Source organism: Cherax quadricarinatus, chromosome 72 (assembly GCF_038502225.1).
Source record: "Cherax quadricarinatus isolate ZL_2023a chromosome 72, ASM3850222v1, whole genome shotgun sequence".
NCBI classification, from domain to species: Eukaryota; Metazoa; Arthropoda; class Malacostraca; order Decapoda; family Parastacidae; genus Cherax; species Cherax quadricarinatus.
In genome coordinates this window covers 5,356,314-5,374,757 of record NC_091363.1, presented here as the reverse complement: position 1 = coordinate 5,374,757, position 18,444 = coordinate 5,356,314, and the positions used below count along the sequence as shown (strand labels likewise).

At 38.9% G+C, this 18,444-nt stretch overlaps 1 protein-coding gene across 3 annotated transcripts in view; it reads left to right on the top strand.

Moving 5' to 3' along the window:
• The first annotated feature begins 3,396 nt into the window (after positions 1-3,396).
• Positions 3,397-18,444, top strand: part of LOC128701439 (REST corepressor 1) — a 90,157-nt gene continuing 75,109 nt past the window's right edge. The window contains exons 1-4 of one of the 3 annotated variants that reach the window (XR_011394020.1): positions 3,397-3,657; positions 10,315-10,377; positions 13,648-13,722; positions 16,248-16,462. Coding sequence is in view for 1 of the 3 variants with exons in the window: in XM_070100317.1 (XP_069956418.1) it covers positions 3,540-3,657; positions 10,315-10,377; positions 13,648-13,722; positions 16,248-16,462 (471 nt within the window). In the remaining 2 variants the exon portion in view is untranslated. The remainder of the gene's footprint in view (positions 3,658-10,314; positions 10,378-13,647; positions 13,723-16,247; positions 16,463-18,444) is intronic. The other 2 variants (XM_070100317.1, XR_011394021.1) reach the window with 2 other exon arrangements.

The following is an 18,444-nucleotide window of genomic DNA, read 5'->3' as shown; positions in this document are numbered from 1 at the left end:
TGTAGTGATATGTTGAAAAGATTAGCCAAAGGTTTGCTAAGCTCCTCTTTACATTCCTTTAGAACCCTTGCATACAGTTCATCAGGGCCTGGGGATTTGTTAGGTTTTAATTTATCTATTTGCCTAAGGACCATGTCACTTGTGACCCTAATCGTGCACAGTTTATTATCGTCCTGTTCCACATAATTTATCATTTCTGGAATATCGCTGGTATCCTCCTGTGTAAAAACTGAGAGGAAGTATGTGTTAAAACTTCTACACATTTCCTTATCACTGTCAGTGAGCTGACCCGAGGAACTTTTGAGTGGGCCTATCTTGTCCCTGATCTTACTTCTGTATACCTGAAAGAATCCTTTTGGGTTAGTCTTCGAATCTCTTGCAACTTTAACCTCATAATCTCTTTTTGCTTTTCTAATGCCTTTTTTTATTTCTCTCTTTAACTGAATATTTCGATTTCTTAATTGCCCCTCTCCTCTTTTGATTTGCCTATATATGCCTCTCTTTTGACCAATTAGATATTTTAATCTATTGTTCATCCATTTAGGATCATTTTTGTTTGATCTGATTTCCCTATTTGGAACATAATTTGACTGAGCAGCTAGAACTATGCCCTGGAAAGCGTCATATCGGCAACCATCACCACCTACCTGACCCTTAGTCAGGTCATTCCAGTTCAGCCCACCTAAGTAATTTTTCAGTCCTATGAAATCAGCCAAGCGGAAGTCAGGGACAGAGACTTGATTGCCATTATTAGGGGAATTCCATGATATATTAAAACTGAGTGATTTGTGATCACTTTCCCCAAGCTCATCATTAACCTCAAGATTATTAATTAGTGTTTCCCTACTGGCAAGAACCAAGTCAAGGAGGTTATTTCCCCTAGTTGGCTCTGTCACAAACTGTTTTAAAAAACAATCCTGGATCGTATCAAGAAAGTCACCTGACTCTAAATTTCCTGTCAAATTGCTCCAGTCAATCTGTCTATAGTTGAAATCTCCCATTAGCACAACATTTTCGTACGTAGATGCCTTACGAATTTCGTCCCATAGAAGTTTACTGCACTCCCTATCAAGATTTGGGGCCCTGTAAATCACACCCAAAATTAGTTTTTCTCGGCCCTCGAGAAGCTGTAACCAAACAGATTCAGTGGCTGACGCTTCTAATTTAATATCTTGTCTAACACAACAATTTAAATTGTCTCTGACATACATCGCTACTCCACCACCTTTCCCGTTGACCCTGTCAGTGTGGAATAATTTATAGCCTTGTATGTGACATTCAGAGGGCATCTCTCTATCTTTCAGATTGAGCCAGGTCTCTGTTATAGCAATAATATCTATGTTTCCTGCACTTGCAATTAATCTTAGCTCATCTATCTTATTTCGTACACTCCTGCTATTAGTATAGTAAACCTTAAGGGAGCTAGTCCCTTGCTGCCCTCTGCTGTCCCCCTTTGTTTGCTGACCTGATCTATTGTTTTTATTTATAACTTCATGCTGAATGCCTTTTATACATTTACTGTTTCCAACCCTAGTGTTGCAACCTGCTTGTTTCCCACACACACCCATACCTCTATCTTCCATCAGTTTAAAATCATAGGCATTTCACCAATGGCCTTCTCAATCGAGTCTGCAAGTGCTACCACCCCAGCCCCAGAGAGATGTACCCCATCCCTTGCATACATATCATGTTTGCCATAAAAGTTGTTCCAGTTGTCAATGAATGGGATTGCAAGTTCCTTGCAGTATCTGTCTAGCCAGCAATTTACACCAATTTCCCTAGACAACCATTCATTTCCTACTCCCCTTCTAGGCAAGATGCTACATATGATTGGGATCCCTCCCTTAGACTTAATGAAATCTATAGCTGACCTGCACTTATCTAGCAGCTCTTCTCTCCTACCCTCCCCATTATCATTTCCACCAGCACCGAGACAGATAATGGGCTTGTTCCCATTACCTGACATGATATTATCCAGCCTGTTGACAATGTCCCCAACACCAGCTCCAGGGAAGCACACTCTATCTCTCATCTTATTCCTATTACAAAAAGCACGGTCAATATATCTTACCTGAGAGTCACCAACCACAAGAATGCGCTTACCTCCATTAGCAGGGGCAGTAGTACCCTTACCTTCACTGGCCACTGAAGTACATTCATCCTGAAGAACAGAGAAGTGATTTCCTACCTTCAGATCTTCACTCTTAACTTTCCTTACTCTGATGCACCTCCCATTACTGTGAACCACTCGTCACTTGTAGCAGGTGCTGGGCTGCACTTCACTGCTGGTAGCCGTTGCTACCTCCCCAACTACAGCCTCCTCACAGCGAGAGGAGTTTGAGGTAATCAGTCCCTCAGCCTGGAGTCGATGTGTTCAGTCCATCAGTCTTGTAGACTGATGGACTAAACACATCGACTCAGGCTGAGGGACTGACTACCTCAAACTCCTCTCATACATTCATGTTTTGTATAAGACTGATGAAGCCACTGTGTGGCGAAACGTTTCTTCAATAAAGATTCCCATATGTTACCTGTCTCAATTCTTCAACTTGTCGGTTTTCAAAATCATTCATCGCACCCATATTTGCTGCTGGATAAGTAAGGTTAGATTACGTTAGTAAGATTAGGTTGCATGAAGCAATGCCCATGACAAAACCCACCTAATATTGGACATTTTTAGGAATAAATCAACAGCAAACTCGCACGTGGACCAAGACTGCCATAATTACCTAATAATTTTTCATAAAAAGCACAAGTGATATAGATTTTGCGAGAAGCCCCATAGCATTTTGGGCAGTAGTTACTATACTCCCCTGACATCGCTGAATGCGACCTGCCATTGCTCACCCAAATAAATCTAAATATTGTTTTTATATTCGTCCAGCAATATGAAAATAATTACAGATATTACGTAAAATAAAGACACTGTCGTTGCCAATACAGAAAAATAGTGTTTAAACTACCCAAGCTGGCTGCACGTACAGCCTCTCGGCTGCCAGTAACCCAGCTGACACCACCTCTACTTACACTTTCACCTTAATATCTTATCTATATTATAACAAGTAACCTTCTTTTCACTTCTCGATGTACTGTTTTTATTGACAATTAAAATTTACATTTGTTTATTATAAATATCAAGACGTATAATGAAAAAAATAATTAAAATGAATGATGCTGTAACAAAATTGTTTAAGTACAGATCTACCACCGGTACCGTAGTTAAATTTTGTATCAGGAAATAATATTTAGTCTAAATTATTGTATTACACGATGTACTTGCATCCATACAGTGAAGCATCGTTGCTATCTTGCGTATTATGACAATAGTTTTAATTTAAAGTCATAAATAATGAATAGATATACAAGTGTGTGTCGATATTTGTGCAAGGTACGGTACAATTGTTTGTTTACGTACCAGCAATCGAGGAGGCGGATGGGTGCATCTTGAGCTTCTCGGGTGTCGTCTCAAAGCAGAGGTTTGCTAAGATCACCTAGCTAGTATCTGTACTTCTAGGAAGGACAGAGATAAGTCGTACAAGATGGTGACAGCAAGTAACAGGAACAGCGGCGAGACGAAAGAGGATAAGAAATCTACAGGACCGAGTCCAAGCAATGGCCACGTCTCTGCTCACTGCGACGACGCTGAGAAAGATGGGGGTAAGTCTATAAAGTTTGTCTTTAGGCCGCAAATTTTGTGATTTATTCAAGACTGTGCTTTCACGAATAATGTGTGAAGTACAGGGCATTGTTAATGATCAGGTTTTTAAGTTCTGAGTAAGTGATGACGATGGATGCTGATCTCAAGTTAGTAAGGGAGAAGGAAATTTTTTAGGCAATTGTTACATAACATATAGCCCCTCAAGGAAGGTTCCTTGATGTTGGTGAGGGACTCTTGATTTAGGGAATTGGATCTGTGCTCCAGTTCCCCGAATTAAGCCTGAATGCCATCCACATCCCCCCCCCCCCAGGCGCTGTATAATCCTCCGGGTTTAGCGCTTCCCCCTTGATTATAATAATAATAATACATAACATATATTAGATTTTTTTTACTGTGGTCATGAGGGCACACAGATGATTAGTAGTATTCATATGTATTATATTATGTAGATTTAGCTTTAAAGTAAATTCCTTTATGTTAACTTTATTAATATATTAATTAAGCTTTATTTAGGTTAAATTTACAGATGCTTTTACAAACTGCTGTTATATATTTCTACAATGTTTGCATATAACATTATTATTATCAACCATATAAGGGTGATGAATGAGGAAGATTTATCCTAGTCATTGGGTTTGATCCAAGAACTCATGGAAACGCTGGGCATGTTTCTCTATACCTTACTCTTCGTCCACCTAACAATAAGTAGGTTCCTGGGTGTTAGGTGACCATTGTGAATTACATCCTGAGGAAGAGGATAAAAGGATCCCAGTGGAAATAAGCCAGACATAACTACCTATAGACTACCTCTAAATAATTCCAGTTGTCACCATCCTCATGGCCCAGTCCAAGACCAGGCTTCCTGGTTGACAGCCTGATCAATCAGCCTAATAAGTCAGGCTGTTGGTGCACATAGCCTGACGTAGGTGCCACAGCCTGCCCGATCAAAAACTGATTTGAGGAGTTTGTCAGATTGTTTATTGGTGACAGCTATGGGTGTATTAGTGATTTCCCTTATTAATGAAAGGAAGGCACTGATAATCTTGGTCCCTAGACATGTATTGAGCAGTTTCTTAGTGTACTTTTTGTACCCTTACTTTTTATTGGGAGTATATTGTACCCTCAGTTGAGCCTCTGTTTTTGTAGGATGCAATATGGGACCAATCTCTCCAGAATTTTAAAGGTGTAAGTAAAGAGTACCATTCAAGGGATTTTCAGGTGTTCCCAGTATTTTGGTGCTTGATTAAATTTATACAGGCAGTGAAGGTTCTCAAGTCTCCAGATCTACAGTTTTTTCCTGCCTTTAATTAAAAGCTGCTGTTACCATACAGCAGTATTGCAGTCTAGAGAGAACTTTTAACTTAAGAGTATCATCATTGGCTTGATGTATGTTGTAATAAAGTTAGTAGAATTACCAACAATATGTAAAGTAAAAGGACACAAGTGCAACTAATGTGACATTTTATTGTGGCAACGTTTCGCTCTCCAGGAGCTTTGCCAAGCCGTTACGGCTTGACAAAGCTCCTGGAGAGCGAAACGTTGCCACAACAAAATATCACATTAGTTGCACTTGTGTCCTTTTACTTTGATATATGTTGTTTTACAGGTTCTAGTTATCCAACCTATCATTTTCCTTATGAGTGTGATGGTAACACTGTTGTGATCATCGAATGTAAGATCTGACATTATCACTCACTAAGTGGGGACTAGTACCGAACTTGCACACGAAAATCACTCACTACGAAAGCAAAAGACTTGGCAGACGATGCAACATCCCCCCAATGAAAAGCAGGGGTGTCACTAGCACGTTAAGAGACCATACAATAAGTGTCAGGGGCCCGAGACTGTTCAACTGCCTCCCAGCATACATAAGGGGGATTACCAACAGACTCCTGGCAGTCTTCAAGCTGGCACTGGACAAGCACCTAAAGTCGGTTCCTGACCAGCCGGGCTGTGGCTCGTACGTTGGTTTGCGTGCAGCCAGCAGCAACAGCCTGGTTGATCAGGCTCTGATCCACCAGGAGGCCTGGTCACAGACCGGGCCGCGGGGGCGTTGACCCCCGGAACTCTCTCCAGGTAAACTCCAGGTAAGTCCTTCACATTACTCTTCTGCTTGATTGTGTGGTATGAGTTTGTTTTATACTCCATTCCAGGTTTATGTAGTGGAATAGCTGCAGTTTGTTGTCATTGAATGCCATAGTGGCTTTATTGAGTTATCTTGGATTGCTAACTCTCCAGGTTAATTCTCCGAATAACAATGTCCTTTTTTTTTCTACAATACCTTAACAAACCTAATTAGTAAGGTTTATTTTATTTGAGCATGAGAATAGAGGAGCAGTGTAGTAGGCCTATTGACCCATACTAGGCAGGTTTCACAGGACTCCTCACTCAAGTGGTAGTGCTTTTGGCTTGCATATGGAGGACCTAGATTTGATCCAAGAGGTGATAGATATGGACATGTTTCTTGACACCTGTAGCCCCTGTTCACCTAGCAGTACTTGCGTTATGCTGGGTTAATAGTCTGAATATTAATATATATAGTAAATTAATATATATAGTAGGTTGGTAGACAGCAACCACCCAGGGAAGTACTACCGTCCTGCCAGATGACTGTGAAACAGAAACCTGTAACTGTTTTGCATGATGGTAGGATTGCTGGTTTCTTTTTCTGTCTCATAAACACGCTAGATAACAGGGATATCTTGCTACTCCTACTTACACTTTGGTCACACTTCACAGACACGCATATGCATATATATATACATACATCTAGGTTTTTCTCCTTTTTCTAAATAGCTCTTGTTCCTCTTTATTTCTTCTATTGTCCATGGGGAAGTGGAAAAGAATCTTTCCTCCGTAAGCCATGCGTGTCGTATGAGGCGACTAAAATGCCGGGAGCAATGGGCTAGTAACCCCTTCTTCTGTAGACATTTACTAAAAAAGAGAAGAAGAAAAACTTTATAAAACTGGGATGCTTAAATGTGCGTGGATGTAGTGCGGATGACAAGAAACAGATGATTGCTGATGTTATGAATGAAAAGAAGTTGGATGTCCTGGCCCTAAGCGAAACAAAGCTGAAGGGGGTAGGGGAGTTTCGGTGGGGGGAAATAAATGGGATTAAATCTGGAGTATCTGAGAGAGTTAGAGCAAAGGAAGGGGTAGCAGTAATGTTGAATGATCAGTTATGGAAGGAGAAACGAGAATATGAATGTGTAAATTCAAGAATTATGTGGATTAAAGTAAAGGTTGGATGCGAGAAGTGGGTCATAATAAGCGTGTATGCACCTGGAGAAGAGAGGAATGCAGAGGAGAGAGAGAGATTTTGGGAGATGTTAAGTGAATGTATAGGAGCCTTTGAACCAAGTGAGAGAGTAATTGTGGTAGGGGACCTGAATGCTAAAGTAGGAGAAACTTTTAGAGAGGGTGTGGTAGGTAAGTTTGGGGTGCCAGGTGTAAATGATAATGGGAGCCCTTTGATTGAACTTTGTATAGAAAGGGGTTTAGTTATAGGTAATACATATTTTAAGAAAAAGAGGATAAATAAGTATACAAGATATGATGTAGGGCGAAATGACAGTAGTTTGTTGGATTATGTATTGGTAGATAAAAGACTGTTAAGTAGACTTCAGGATGTACATGTTTATAGAGGGGCCACAGATATATCAGATCACTTTCTAGTTGTAGCTACACTGAGAGTAAAAGGTAGATGGGATACAAGGAGAATAGAAGCATCAGGGAAGAGAGAGGTGAAGGTTTATAAACTAAAAGAGGAGGCAGTTAGGGTAAGATATAAACAGCTATTGGAGGATAGATGGGCTAATGAGAGCATAGGCAATGGGGTCGAAGAGGTATGGGGTAGGTTTAAAAATGTAGTGTTAGAGTGTTCAGCAGAAGTTTGTGGTTACAGGAAAGTGGGTGCGGGAGGGAAGAGGAGCGATTGGTGGAATGATGATGTGAAGAGAGTAGTAAGGGAGAAAAAGTTAGCAATGAGAAGTTTTTACAAAGTAGAAGTGATGCAAGGAGGGAAGAGTATATGGAGAAAAAGAGAGAGGTTAAGAGAGTGGTGAAGCAATGTAAAAAGAGAGCAAATGAGAGTGGGTGAGATGTTATCAACAAATTTTGTTGAAAATAAGAAAAAGTTTTGGAGTGAGATTAACAAGTTAAGAAAGCCTAGAGAACAAATGGATTTGTCAGTTAAAAATAGGAGAGGAGAGTTATTAAATGGAGAGTTAGAGGTATTGGGAAGATGGAGGGAATATTTTGAGGAATTGTTAAATGTTGATGAAGATAGGGAAGCTGTGATTTTGTGTATAGGGCAAGGAGGAACAACATCTTGTAGGAGTGAGGAAGAGCCAGTTGTGAGTGTGGGGGAAGTTCGTGAGGCAGTAGGTAAAATGAAAGGGGGTAAGGCAGCTGGGATTGATGGGATAAAGATAGAAATGTTAAAAGCAGGTGGGGATACAGTTTTGGAGTGGTTGGTGCAATTATTTAATAAATGTATGGAAGAGGGTAAGGTACCTAGGGATTGGCAGAGAGCATGCATAGTTCCTTTGTATAAAGGCAAAGGGGATAAAAGAGAGTGCAAAAATTATAGGGGGATAAGTCTGTTGAGTATACCTGGCAAAGTATATGGTCGAGTTATTATTGAAAGAATTAAGAGTAAGACGGAGAATAGGATAGCAGATGAACAAGGAGGCTTTAGGAAAGGTAGGGGGTGTGTGGACCAGGTGTTTACAGTGAAACATATAAGTGAACAGTATTTAGATAAGGCTAAAGAGGTCTTTGTGGCATTTATGGATTTGGAAAAGGCATATGACAGGGTGGATAGGGGGGCAATGTGGCAGATGTTGCAGGTGTATGGTGTAGGAGGTAGGTTACTGAAAGCAGTGAAGAGTTTTTACGAGGATAGTGAGGCTCAAGTTAGAGTATGTAGGAAAGAGGGAAATTATTTCCCAGTAAAAGTAGGCCTTAGACAAGGATGTGTGATGTCACCATGGTTGTTTAATATATTTATAGATGGGGTTGTAAGAGAAGTAAATGCGAGGGTCTTGGCAAGAGGCGTGGAGTTAAAAGATAAAGAATCACACATAAAGTGGGAGTTGTCACAGTTGCTCTTTGCTGATGACACTGTGCTCTTGGGAGATTCTGAAGAGAAGTTGCAGAGATTGGTGGATGAATTTGGTAGGGTGTGCAAAAGAAGAAAATTGAAAGTGAATACAGGAAAGAGTAAGGTTATGAGGATAACAAAAAGATTAGGTGATGAAAGATTGGATATCAGATTGGAGGGAGAGAGTATGGAGGAGGTGAATGTATTCAGATATTTGGGAGTGGACGTGTCAGCGGATGGGTCTATGAAAGATGAGGTGAATCATAGAATTGATGAGGGGAAAAGGGTGAGTGGTGCACTTAGGAGTCTGTGGAGACAAAGAACTTTGTCCTTGGAGGCAAAGAGGGGAATGTATGAGAGTATAGTTTTACCAACGCTCTCATATGGGTGTGAAGCATGGGTGATGAATGTTGCAGCGAGGAGAAGGCTGGAGGCAGTGAAGATGTCGTGTCTGAGAGCAATGTGTGGTGTGAATATAATGCAGAGAATTCGTAGTTTGGAAGTTAGGAGGAGGTGCGGGATTACCAAAACTGTTGTCCAGAGGGCTGAGGAAGGGTTGTTGAGGTGGTTCGGACATGTGGAGAGAATGGAGCGAAACAGAATAACTTCAAGAGTGTATCAGTCTGTAGTGGAAGGAAGGCGGGGTAGGGGTCGGCCTAGGAAAGGTTGGAGGGAGGGGGTAAAGGAGGTTTTGTGTGCGAGGGGCTTGGACTTCCAGCAGGCATGCGTGAGTGTGTTTGATAGGAGTGAATGGAGACAAATGGTTTTTAATACTTGACGTGCTGTTGGAGTGTGAGCAAAGTAACATTTATGAAGGGGTTCAGGGAAACCGACAGGCCGGACTTGAGTCCTGGAGATGGGAAGTACAGTGCCTGCACTCTGAAGGAGGGGTGTTAATGTTGCAGTTTAAAAACTGTAGTGTAAAGCACCCTTCTGGCAAGACAGTGATGGAGTGAATGATAGTGAAAGTTTTTCTTTTTCGGGCCACCCTGCCTTGGTGGGAATCGGCCAGTGTGATAATAAATAAAAAAAATAGTCACATTCTTCCTAGTCCTTGTGTAGCATGTTTAAATTATAAAATTAGTTTCCTTTGTTTCTGCAGTTTCATTATTTAGGTAATGTACTTAGTTTCAGGTGCCTCCCAGGAGAAATACATGATTTGCAGAAAGAATCTTTAGTGAGACTGTTTGCTGTGGAACTGTCTTCTTTAGTTATTGACTTAAGAAGCCTGTTTCATAAGTGAAACATCTCAATAAAGTTCCTCTCCCTGTATAGCCATCTTCTCCATATGTCAGCCTTACACCATATCTTCATTATAGGTACCACATTCTGCTGTGGTACTGTATTCAACTCAATGAAAAGTTTTATGTGTGGGCAAGACTCATAACTACTGTGACTTTTACCTATCCAAAATATCCATTAATGGAATGTGAGAGATTTAGATGATATCCATTGGTACCTCATTACCTGTGGGGTACGTAGAGATTTCAGGTGACGACTCATTTCAGGATTGTTTTGTAAGTAATTTAATCATAATCTTGAACTTCAGATACTGGAATGCGAGTTGGGAAGGCTTTCCAAGCAGAGATCCCATCGATGCTGCCTTCCCACGGTAAGTTAGTAACTTATAGGCTATTAACCTTACATAGAAAATACTTTATATCCAGGTACAGTGGACCCCTGGTTTTCGCTCGGTGCGGAAATCATACAATTCGGATTTCAAGTACTTTTTTCGGCAAAATTTCCCCCCGGGTTTCGTACATCCCCTCAGAAATCATTAGTACCAGATGCGTGAGCCTGGGCCGCTCATACGTTTGTGACTCACTCTTGGGCGCATTAAATGTCTTATTTTAGGTTAATATAGACATTTTCATTAATCTATCGATGATATTTTCTTCAAAATTATGTAAGAAGCATGTTACATAGCATATAAACATGCAATATTTGTATGTGGTGGAGGGCAAACATTACATTTTCTCTGGTCCAGCATTAGAGAAAACTGTGTGAATCTCCGTTGGCCCAGTAACCGCCGTTGGTACATAAGCTTTTATTTACAGTTCTCGGCATGAATTATTAATTGCTTCTTCCTTTGTTTATGATGGCATCTAAAGGTAGTTGTTAGAAACGGTTAACCCTTTCAGGGTCCAAGGCCCAAATCTGGAGTCACGCACCAGTGTCCAAGAATTTTAAAAAAAAAAATTTGTTATTTTTTCTTATGAAATCGTAGAGAATCTTTTTGTGAAGGTAATAAAACAAAAAGTACGAAATTTGGTGGAAAATTGACAAAATTATGCTCTCGCGAATTTTGATGTGTCAGCGATATTTACGAATCGGCGATTTTGCCGACTTTGACTCCCATTTTAGGCCAATTACATTATTCCAATCAACCAAATTCTTAGCTATTTCACTAGTATTACTTCTATTCTATCGATTGAGCACAAGAAATCGCCAAGTCAACTGTTTCAACTACAAAATAAAGTGATCGGAAATTGTTAATTTGGCCAATTTAACACAAAGTTCAAAATATTCCAATTTCAAAATAGGGTCCAGAATGAACAATGTAGGCATTCCTGGCACTAAACTAACATTTCCTCTGTTCATTAGTTATGTTTTGAGGCTTTACAAATAAATTCCATTTTGATTTTTTATTCACATAATGAATTTTTATTCACAACAAAAAATAGAAGATTTACTGTTATGCAATACTGTAATAATTGTATAAATATCATCACCATATTTGTGAATGTATATTAGACCCACCAGCTGACGTGTATTAGATGTGTGAGGTCGTTTGTTTACTCTTGAATATCGGCAAAAATTTAACATTTCTGCTACTTTGAGCTCAGTTTCAAGCCATTTCCTGTGCTAAAACCAATCAAAATCATCTCTATTTCTGTAATATGTCTTTCATTCTATCAAATGAGACCAAGAAATCGCAAATACAACTATAAAAAACATACGAAAAAACACTGCAAAGTTGCTGTTTTAATCGAAAAATCATGATTTCATTTTTTTTCTCTCATTATACACAGTGTGCTGCAGGATCTGTTTTATGTTGTGCACACATACCACATAGATGTATTCTCTCATATCTAGGCCCAAATGTACCACTCACAGTTTATCAGAGTGAGCTGAGCTCATGGCGTAGATCTACGGTTTGGACCCTGAACGTAAAGCCGTAGATCTACGGGACGGACCCTGAAAGGGTTAAACTCGGTGAACGTGGTATGTTGATGGTAATACTATGGCTGTAGGCCGCAGTGTATGTAACCGGTAGGTATACACTGGGATGTAGTCCACCTGGGACTACAATTAAATACTACTCACCAATAAGAGTCTTCAATAAATATAAATGACTAATTTTAATGATAAATGTTCATTTATCATTAAAATTAGTCATTTATATTTATTTCTCATTGTTTTCTGTATGTAAAACTATAGTTATTCTCTACAAAATGTATTTTTTTGTTAATATTTTTGGGTGTCTGAAATGGATTAATTGGATTTACATTACATGTATTTCTTATAGGAAATATTACTTCGGTTTTCGGCCATTTCGGGGTTTGGCCAACCTTCTGGAACGGATTAATTACGAAAACCGGGGGTTTACTGTATCTCTTTATTCATTACTGGTAAGTAAATCATTAATGACTTGAATAATAACATAAATGCAGTGTAATTGAATGTTATGCAGTGATTAACCCTTAAACTGTCCAAACGTAGATCTACGTTTGCACCGCTAGCGCTCCGAACGTAGATCTACATTTTTTACGTGCTTTCTTATGGGGAAAATAAGGTCAGAGCGCTATGCGTGAAAATGTAGATCTACGTTTGGACAGTTTAAGGGTTAAAGAATTAAAAAAATTCAGAAAAAAGAGTATTAGTATGAAATATATAATGTATTAGCCACTTTATTCTTTTTCTTTTTCTTTATTCTTTTTCTTCCATAGGGCTGCATTAGCCCTTTAATTTTCTTTTATTTCACTTCAAGGAAAATTGACAGACACATGGAAGATGGCACACATGCCAGTGTTTGAAAAACAAAAGATGGTAAGGCAGACTCTTTAAATTGTAGGCTGGGTCTGTTGGTAAGTGTTGTGTAAAAAAGGGAATAAAGCCATTGTAGTGTCAACAATTTGACTTTTGATCTGGAAATTCTTTTAAGCCATTATGACAAAGTTGCAAAAATTTGCTCTAGGGCAGAATGGATGGGCAGTTTGTATTTATCTAGATTTTTTAAGAAAACTTTTGTTTGAATTTCCCATGAGAAACTAATTTAGAAATGTCAGAGCCTAGGGGGTAGCAAAAGATAAATTAGTAAAATGAATAGAGACTTTGAGAGAAAAATGCATTTCGCTTTTATGCATTTTATTTTAAAACTTTGAGAAAAATGCATTTAATTTTAAAACTTTGTTATAGAGAAAAATATCACTGTGGGAAGATGTCACAGATGGGGTGCCACAAGAATCTGTGCCCCAATAGCATTTTTAATTTATATAAATGATTTACTAGAAGGAATAAAAAAACTGTGACTATGCAAATAAAAAAAATATTTGGCCCAATAAATAATAAAAATGATTGTAAATCTCTGTAGGATGACTTGGATAAATGGAGTGCATGGAGCAATAGGTGGGCCCCACTTATACAGCAGGTTAAGTTTTGGGCTATCGCTGTAAAGCAGAAATCGCTGGAAAGTGAAACATGGCCTTTTTCACCTTCAAATGCATATGAAAGCCTGATAACATGTTTACACTTGTCATATATTAAGTGAGCAATAGAACTATGCCTAAAAATATATATATACATGGGTTTTTTTTCTCTCTTGACTAGGACATGCAGGCTTGAATGTCCAAAAATGTGATGTGACATTTTCTTTTTGTAGAGCGTCGGCCAGAGCAGTGTCCTGAGAGAGCCTTGCTGGTGTGGGCACCAAAGCTGGAGCTCAACGAGGAGAGCCGTGAGTGTGTGTGTGTGTGTGTGTGCCGTACTGAATAGGTAAAACTGGCGATTTTGGCTTAACCCTTTGACTGTCGCAACCCCCAATCCTGAGGTGTCTCCTGGTGTCGCAAAATTTAAAAAAAAAAATTATTTTTTCTTATGAAATGATAGAGAATCTTTTCCCGATTGTAATGACACCAAACAAATGAAATTTGATGGAAAACTGACGGAATTATGCTCTCGTGAAGTTAGCAACCTCGGCGCTGTTTACAAATCGGCGATTTCGCCCACTTTGAGCCCTATTTTCGGCTAATTCCATTGTTCCAGTCGCCCAAACTCATAGCTATTTCTTTAGAACTCCATTTTTTCTATCGATTGAGTACAAGAAACTGCCCATTTACCGATTTCAACTACCTAATAATGTGGTCAGAAATTTGCAATTTGGCCAATTTCACGAAAACTAAAAAATATGACAATTTCAAAATAAGGTCCAGAATGAACAATGCAGACATTCCTGGCTCTAAAATAACATTTTCTTTGCTCATCAATCATGTCTCCAGGCCCCTCTGATATTACTCTTGCTTTCTATTTTGAATTTATTCAAACAAAAAATAGAACACTTACTATTATGCAGACTACTGCAATACTGTAATAATTGTATAAATAACATCAACCCATTCATGACTGCATATTAGAATTGCTTGTTGGACATTTATTGGACAATGGCATCATTTGTTTACTTTTGAACATTGGCAAAAATCAAACATTTCCCATACTTTGACCTCCATTTCTAGGTTCTTTTTATAGTAAAATCAGTCAAAATCACCTCTATTTCTATAATATGGTTTCCATTCTATCAAATGAGACCAAGAAAACGAGAATACAACCATAAATACTATATGAAAATAGACCACAAATTCGGCATTTTAATTAAAAAAAACGGTCGGAGTTTTTTTTCTCATTATGCACTGCGTTCTCCAGGATTTTTTTTATATGGTGCACACTGACCACACAGACCCATTCTCTCACATGTGGGCCTACCAGCTTTCTCCTGCTTGATTTGAAGCCGCTAGAATTTATGAGTATATATACGTCAAACACAGTACCTCGTAAGACGTATATATACGGCCGCGACAGTCAAAGGGTTAAATAGCAATGCACTTTTTGCGAAATAAGGCAAGGGAAAACTTGTGTATGTAATAATGTTGCAGATATCAGGAAAAGTGTTGTCTTTGCTTCTTTATCCTTATTGAGTTATCTTTTAGTGTAAATGTCCCTGCTTTCAGTGAAGAAAGCCACTTGCTTAATGGGGGAATAATTTTGTAGTGCAGGTCTGGGACCAATCTCTCCAGGATTTTCCAAGTGTAAAAGTTGTCTTGTATATTCCTGAAATTTTCTGAAGAATACATGGTTATTTACTAGTTTTTATAATTTTAACCTGTTCTAAATAATCTGCATGTAGTGACTTAGTAATAAACTGGCATAATGGATGAAAGATTATATGGTATTTTTCAGAAATGCTTTTCTTCCCATTTTCAGATTGCATTGCATCATTTATTATTTTGATACATGAATAAGTTCACTAGGGTTGAAGGTAACACTCAGTAGTACTGTATAACTGTTCCAAATCCCCTTTCCACTTTTCTCGCACTCCACTGCATCCACCCACATTTCACTGTATCCACCTCTATTCCACTGCATCCACCTCCATTGGATGTAGTATGAATGATGTGTGAATAATTAATATTTTTTAATAAGATAGAAAACTATATTAATGAAGTTTGATACACTTAAAGAGAAAAACACTATATAGACAAGAATAATACACTGTAACATTTTTTATGGAGATGGTTAGCAGCGCCAGAACATGGGGAGGGGGTCAAATGGTGTTGGTAAGCAAATATATAATCTTATTGTATTGGCTTACTGATTAACCCTTAAACGGTCCAAACGTATATATACGTTTTTTACATTTGAAAACGTGTAAAAAAAACTTTTATCTACATTTTTTTTGTTATATTTGAAAATATGTAAAAAAAAGTAGATCTACTTTTGGAACACTATGAATTTGAACGTCAATCTGTTTGGACCGTTTAAGGGTTAAGAGTCAGCAATGGGTGTCTGTATATTATACAATACTTCAACATTTTGGGAAAATTAGGAGAGCCATAAGTGGCTGGATTTGTTTGTCAGGTTCTTTTGGTATCTTTGTGTCATATATATTTCATAAAAATAATATAACTTTCATTTCTGTTATAACCGAATTTTATTACGTGACTTTCTTACTTTACTTTCTGTATAAAAAGGTTATTGTGATTAATAAATGCAGTATTTAAGATATTAATTTTTTTTATACTAAATATATTATCTAATTTTTCTATGCACAGTACATTTTAAGATGCATTGCAGTCACTACTACTGCCTTACCTTCACTACATACAAACAGCATATGGACAAAGCTTAATATGTGGATTTTAACCCTAAAATAAGTATTTCCTTTGTATTATATTTTGTATTGAAATTTATGGTTTTGTGCAATTCCAGTTGAACAATACATCTGGCTAGCAAAAGATAAATACGGGTATAATGCCGAGCAAGCTCTCGGCATGTTGTTTTGGCATCGACATGACCTTGAAAAAGCAACTGCAGACCTCGCAAACTTTACACCCTTCCCGGATGAGTGGACCACGGAAGATAAAGTTCTTTTTGAACAAGCTTTCCAGTTTCATGGCAAAAGTTTTCATAGAATTAGACAAATGGTATGATTGTTATAATTGTTAGTATTTTTCTGTTATAGAATTACATTGTTTGATCTGGATGAATTTTTTTTTTTTTTTTAGCAAGTCGGCCGTCTCCCACCGAGGCAGGGTGACCCAAAAAGAAAGAAAATCCCTGAAAAGAAAATACTTTCATCATCATTCAACTCTTTCACCTCACTCACACATAATCACTGTTTTTGCAGAGGTGCTCAGAACACAACAGCTTAGAAGCATATACATATAAAGATACACAACATATCCCTCCAAACCGTCAATATCCCGAACCCCTCCTTTAGAGTGCAGGCATTGTACTTCCCATTTCCAGGACTCAAGTACGGCTATATAAAAATAACCGATTTCCCTGAATCCCTTCACTAAATATTACCCTGCTCACACTGGATGAATATGAAACCATATTTGTAGACATGACATCTCCGCTGGAGGCAGTGGAGATGTCATGTCTGAGGGCAATGTGTGATGTGAATATAATGCAGAGAATTCGTAGTTTGGAAGTTAGGAGGAGGTGCGGGATTACCAAAACTGTTGTCCAGAGGGCTGAGGAAGGGTTGTTGAGGTGGTTCGGACATGTAGAGAGAATGGAGCGAAACAGAATGACTTCAAGAGTGTATCAGTCTGTAGTGGAAGGAAGGCGGGGTAGGGGTCGGCCTAGGAAAGGTTGGAGGGAGGGGGTAAAGGAGGTTTTGTGTGCGAGGGGCTTGGACTTCCAGCAGGCATGCGTGAGTGTGTTTGATAGGAGTGAATGGAGACAAATGGTTTTTAATACTTGACGTGCTGTTGGAGTGTGAGCAAAGTAACATTTATGAAGGGGTTCAGGGAAACCGGCAGGCCGGACTTGAGTCCTGGAGATGGGAAGTACAGTGCCTGCACTCTGAAGGAGGGGTGTTAATGTTGCAGTTTAAAAACTGTAGTGTAAAGCACCCTTCTGGCAAGACAGTGATGGAGCAAATGATGGTGAAAGTTTTTCTTTTTCGGGCCACCCTGACTTGGTGGGAATCGGCCAGTGTGATAATAAAAAAAAAAAATTGTAGAGTACAGTACCTGCACTCTAAAGGAGGGATTTGGGATATTTTCTATTTAGAGGGACATCTAAACTGTCATATCTGTGTGCCTCTGGCAAGACAGTGATAGTGTGAGTGATGGTGAAGGTGTTTCTTTTTTGGGTCACCCTGCTTCAGTGGGAGATTGCCAGTGTTAAAAAAAAAAATGTAGGTTGGAGACAGCAACTGCCATGGGAATTACTACCATCCTGTGAAGGGAATGTAAAATGGAAATATGTAATTGTTTTACACAATGGTAGGATTGCTAGTGGCCTTTCTTTCTATCTGATAAACATACAAGGTAACAGGTACTGCATGCTACTTCTGCTTACACTTAAGTCACACTACACATGCATGTATATGTGTATATATACACATCCATCTGAGTTTTCTTTCATTTTCTTCATAGTTCTTGTTATTATTTGTGAGGGAAAAGTTCAATAGATAGGAGTAGCGAGGGAGTATATAGTAACAATAGTTTCATTGCCGGCTACTTGTTAAGGTAGGGTAAGTCAAGCTCCCACTATTCCCGCCTTTTTTCCCCCACCCCTAAAGTGATAGTTTGATTGCCGGCTGCTTGTTAACGTAGGGTCAGTCTAGCTCCCACTATCCCTTCCTCTCCCTCTTCCCCCCTCCGAAAGGTGACGTGTGGGGCTCTGGTCAAACAGTAAATCACTCGACTCACAGCTCCCAACACTACTGTAAGTACATGCCTGCCTTGTATTCTAGTAGATTTATTGGTTGAAAGCTTCACTTTGGACCAATAATAAACTTATTCTTTTCAGCCTTGCTTTAAGTTGACTGTTGTAATAATCACCACGTCTTTTAGGTATTGTACTTATCATGGAGAGTGATTATTTAAGCAGTGGGTAACCTGTCTATCTTTTCAGCTTGGATGACAGAGAGGGTCACCTGTCAATCAAC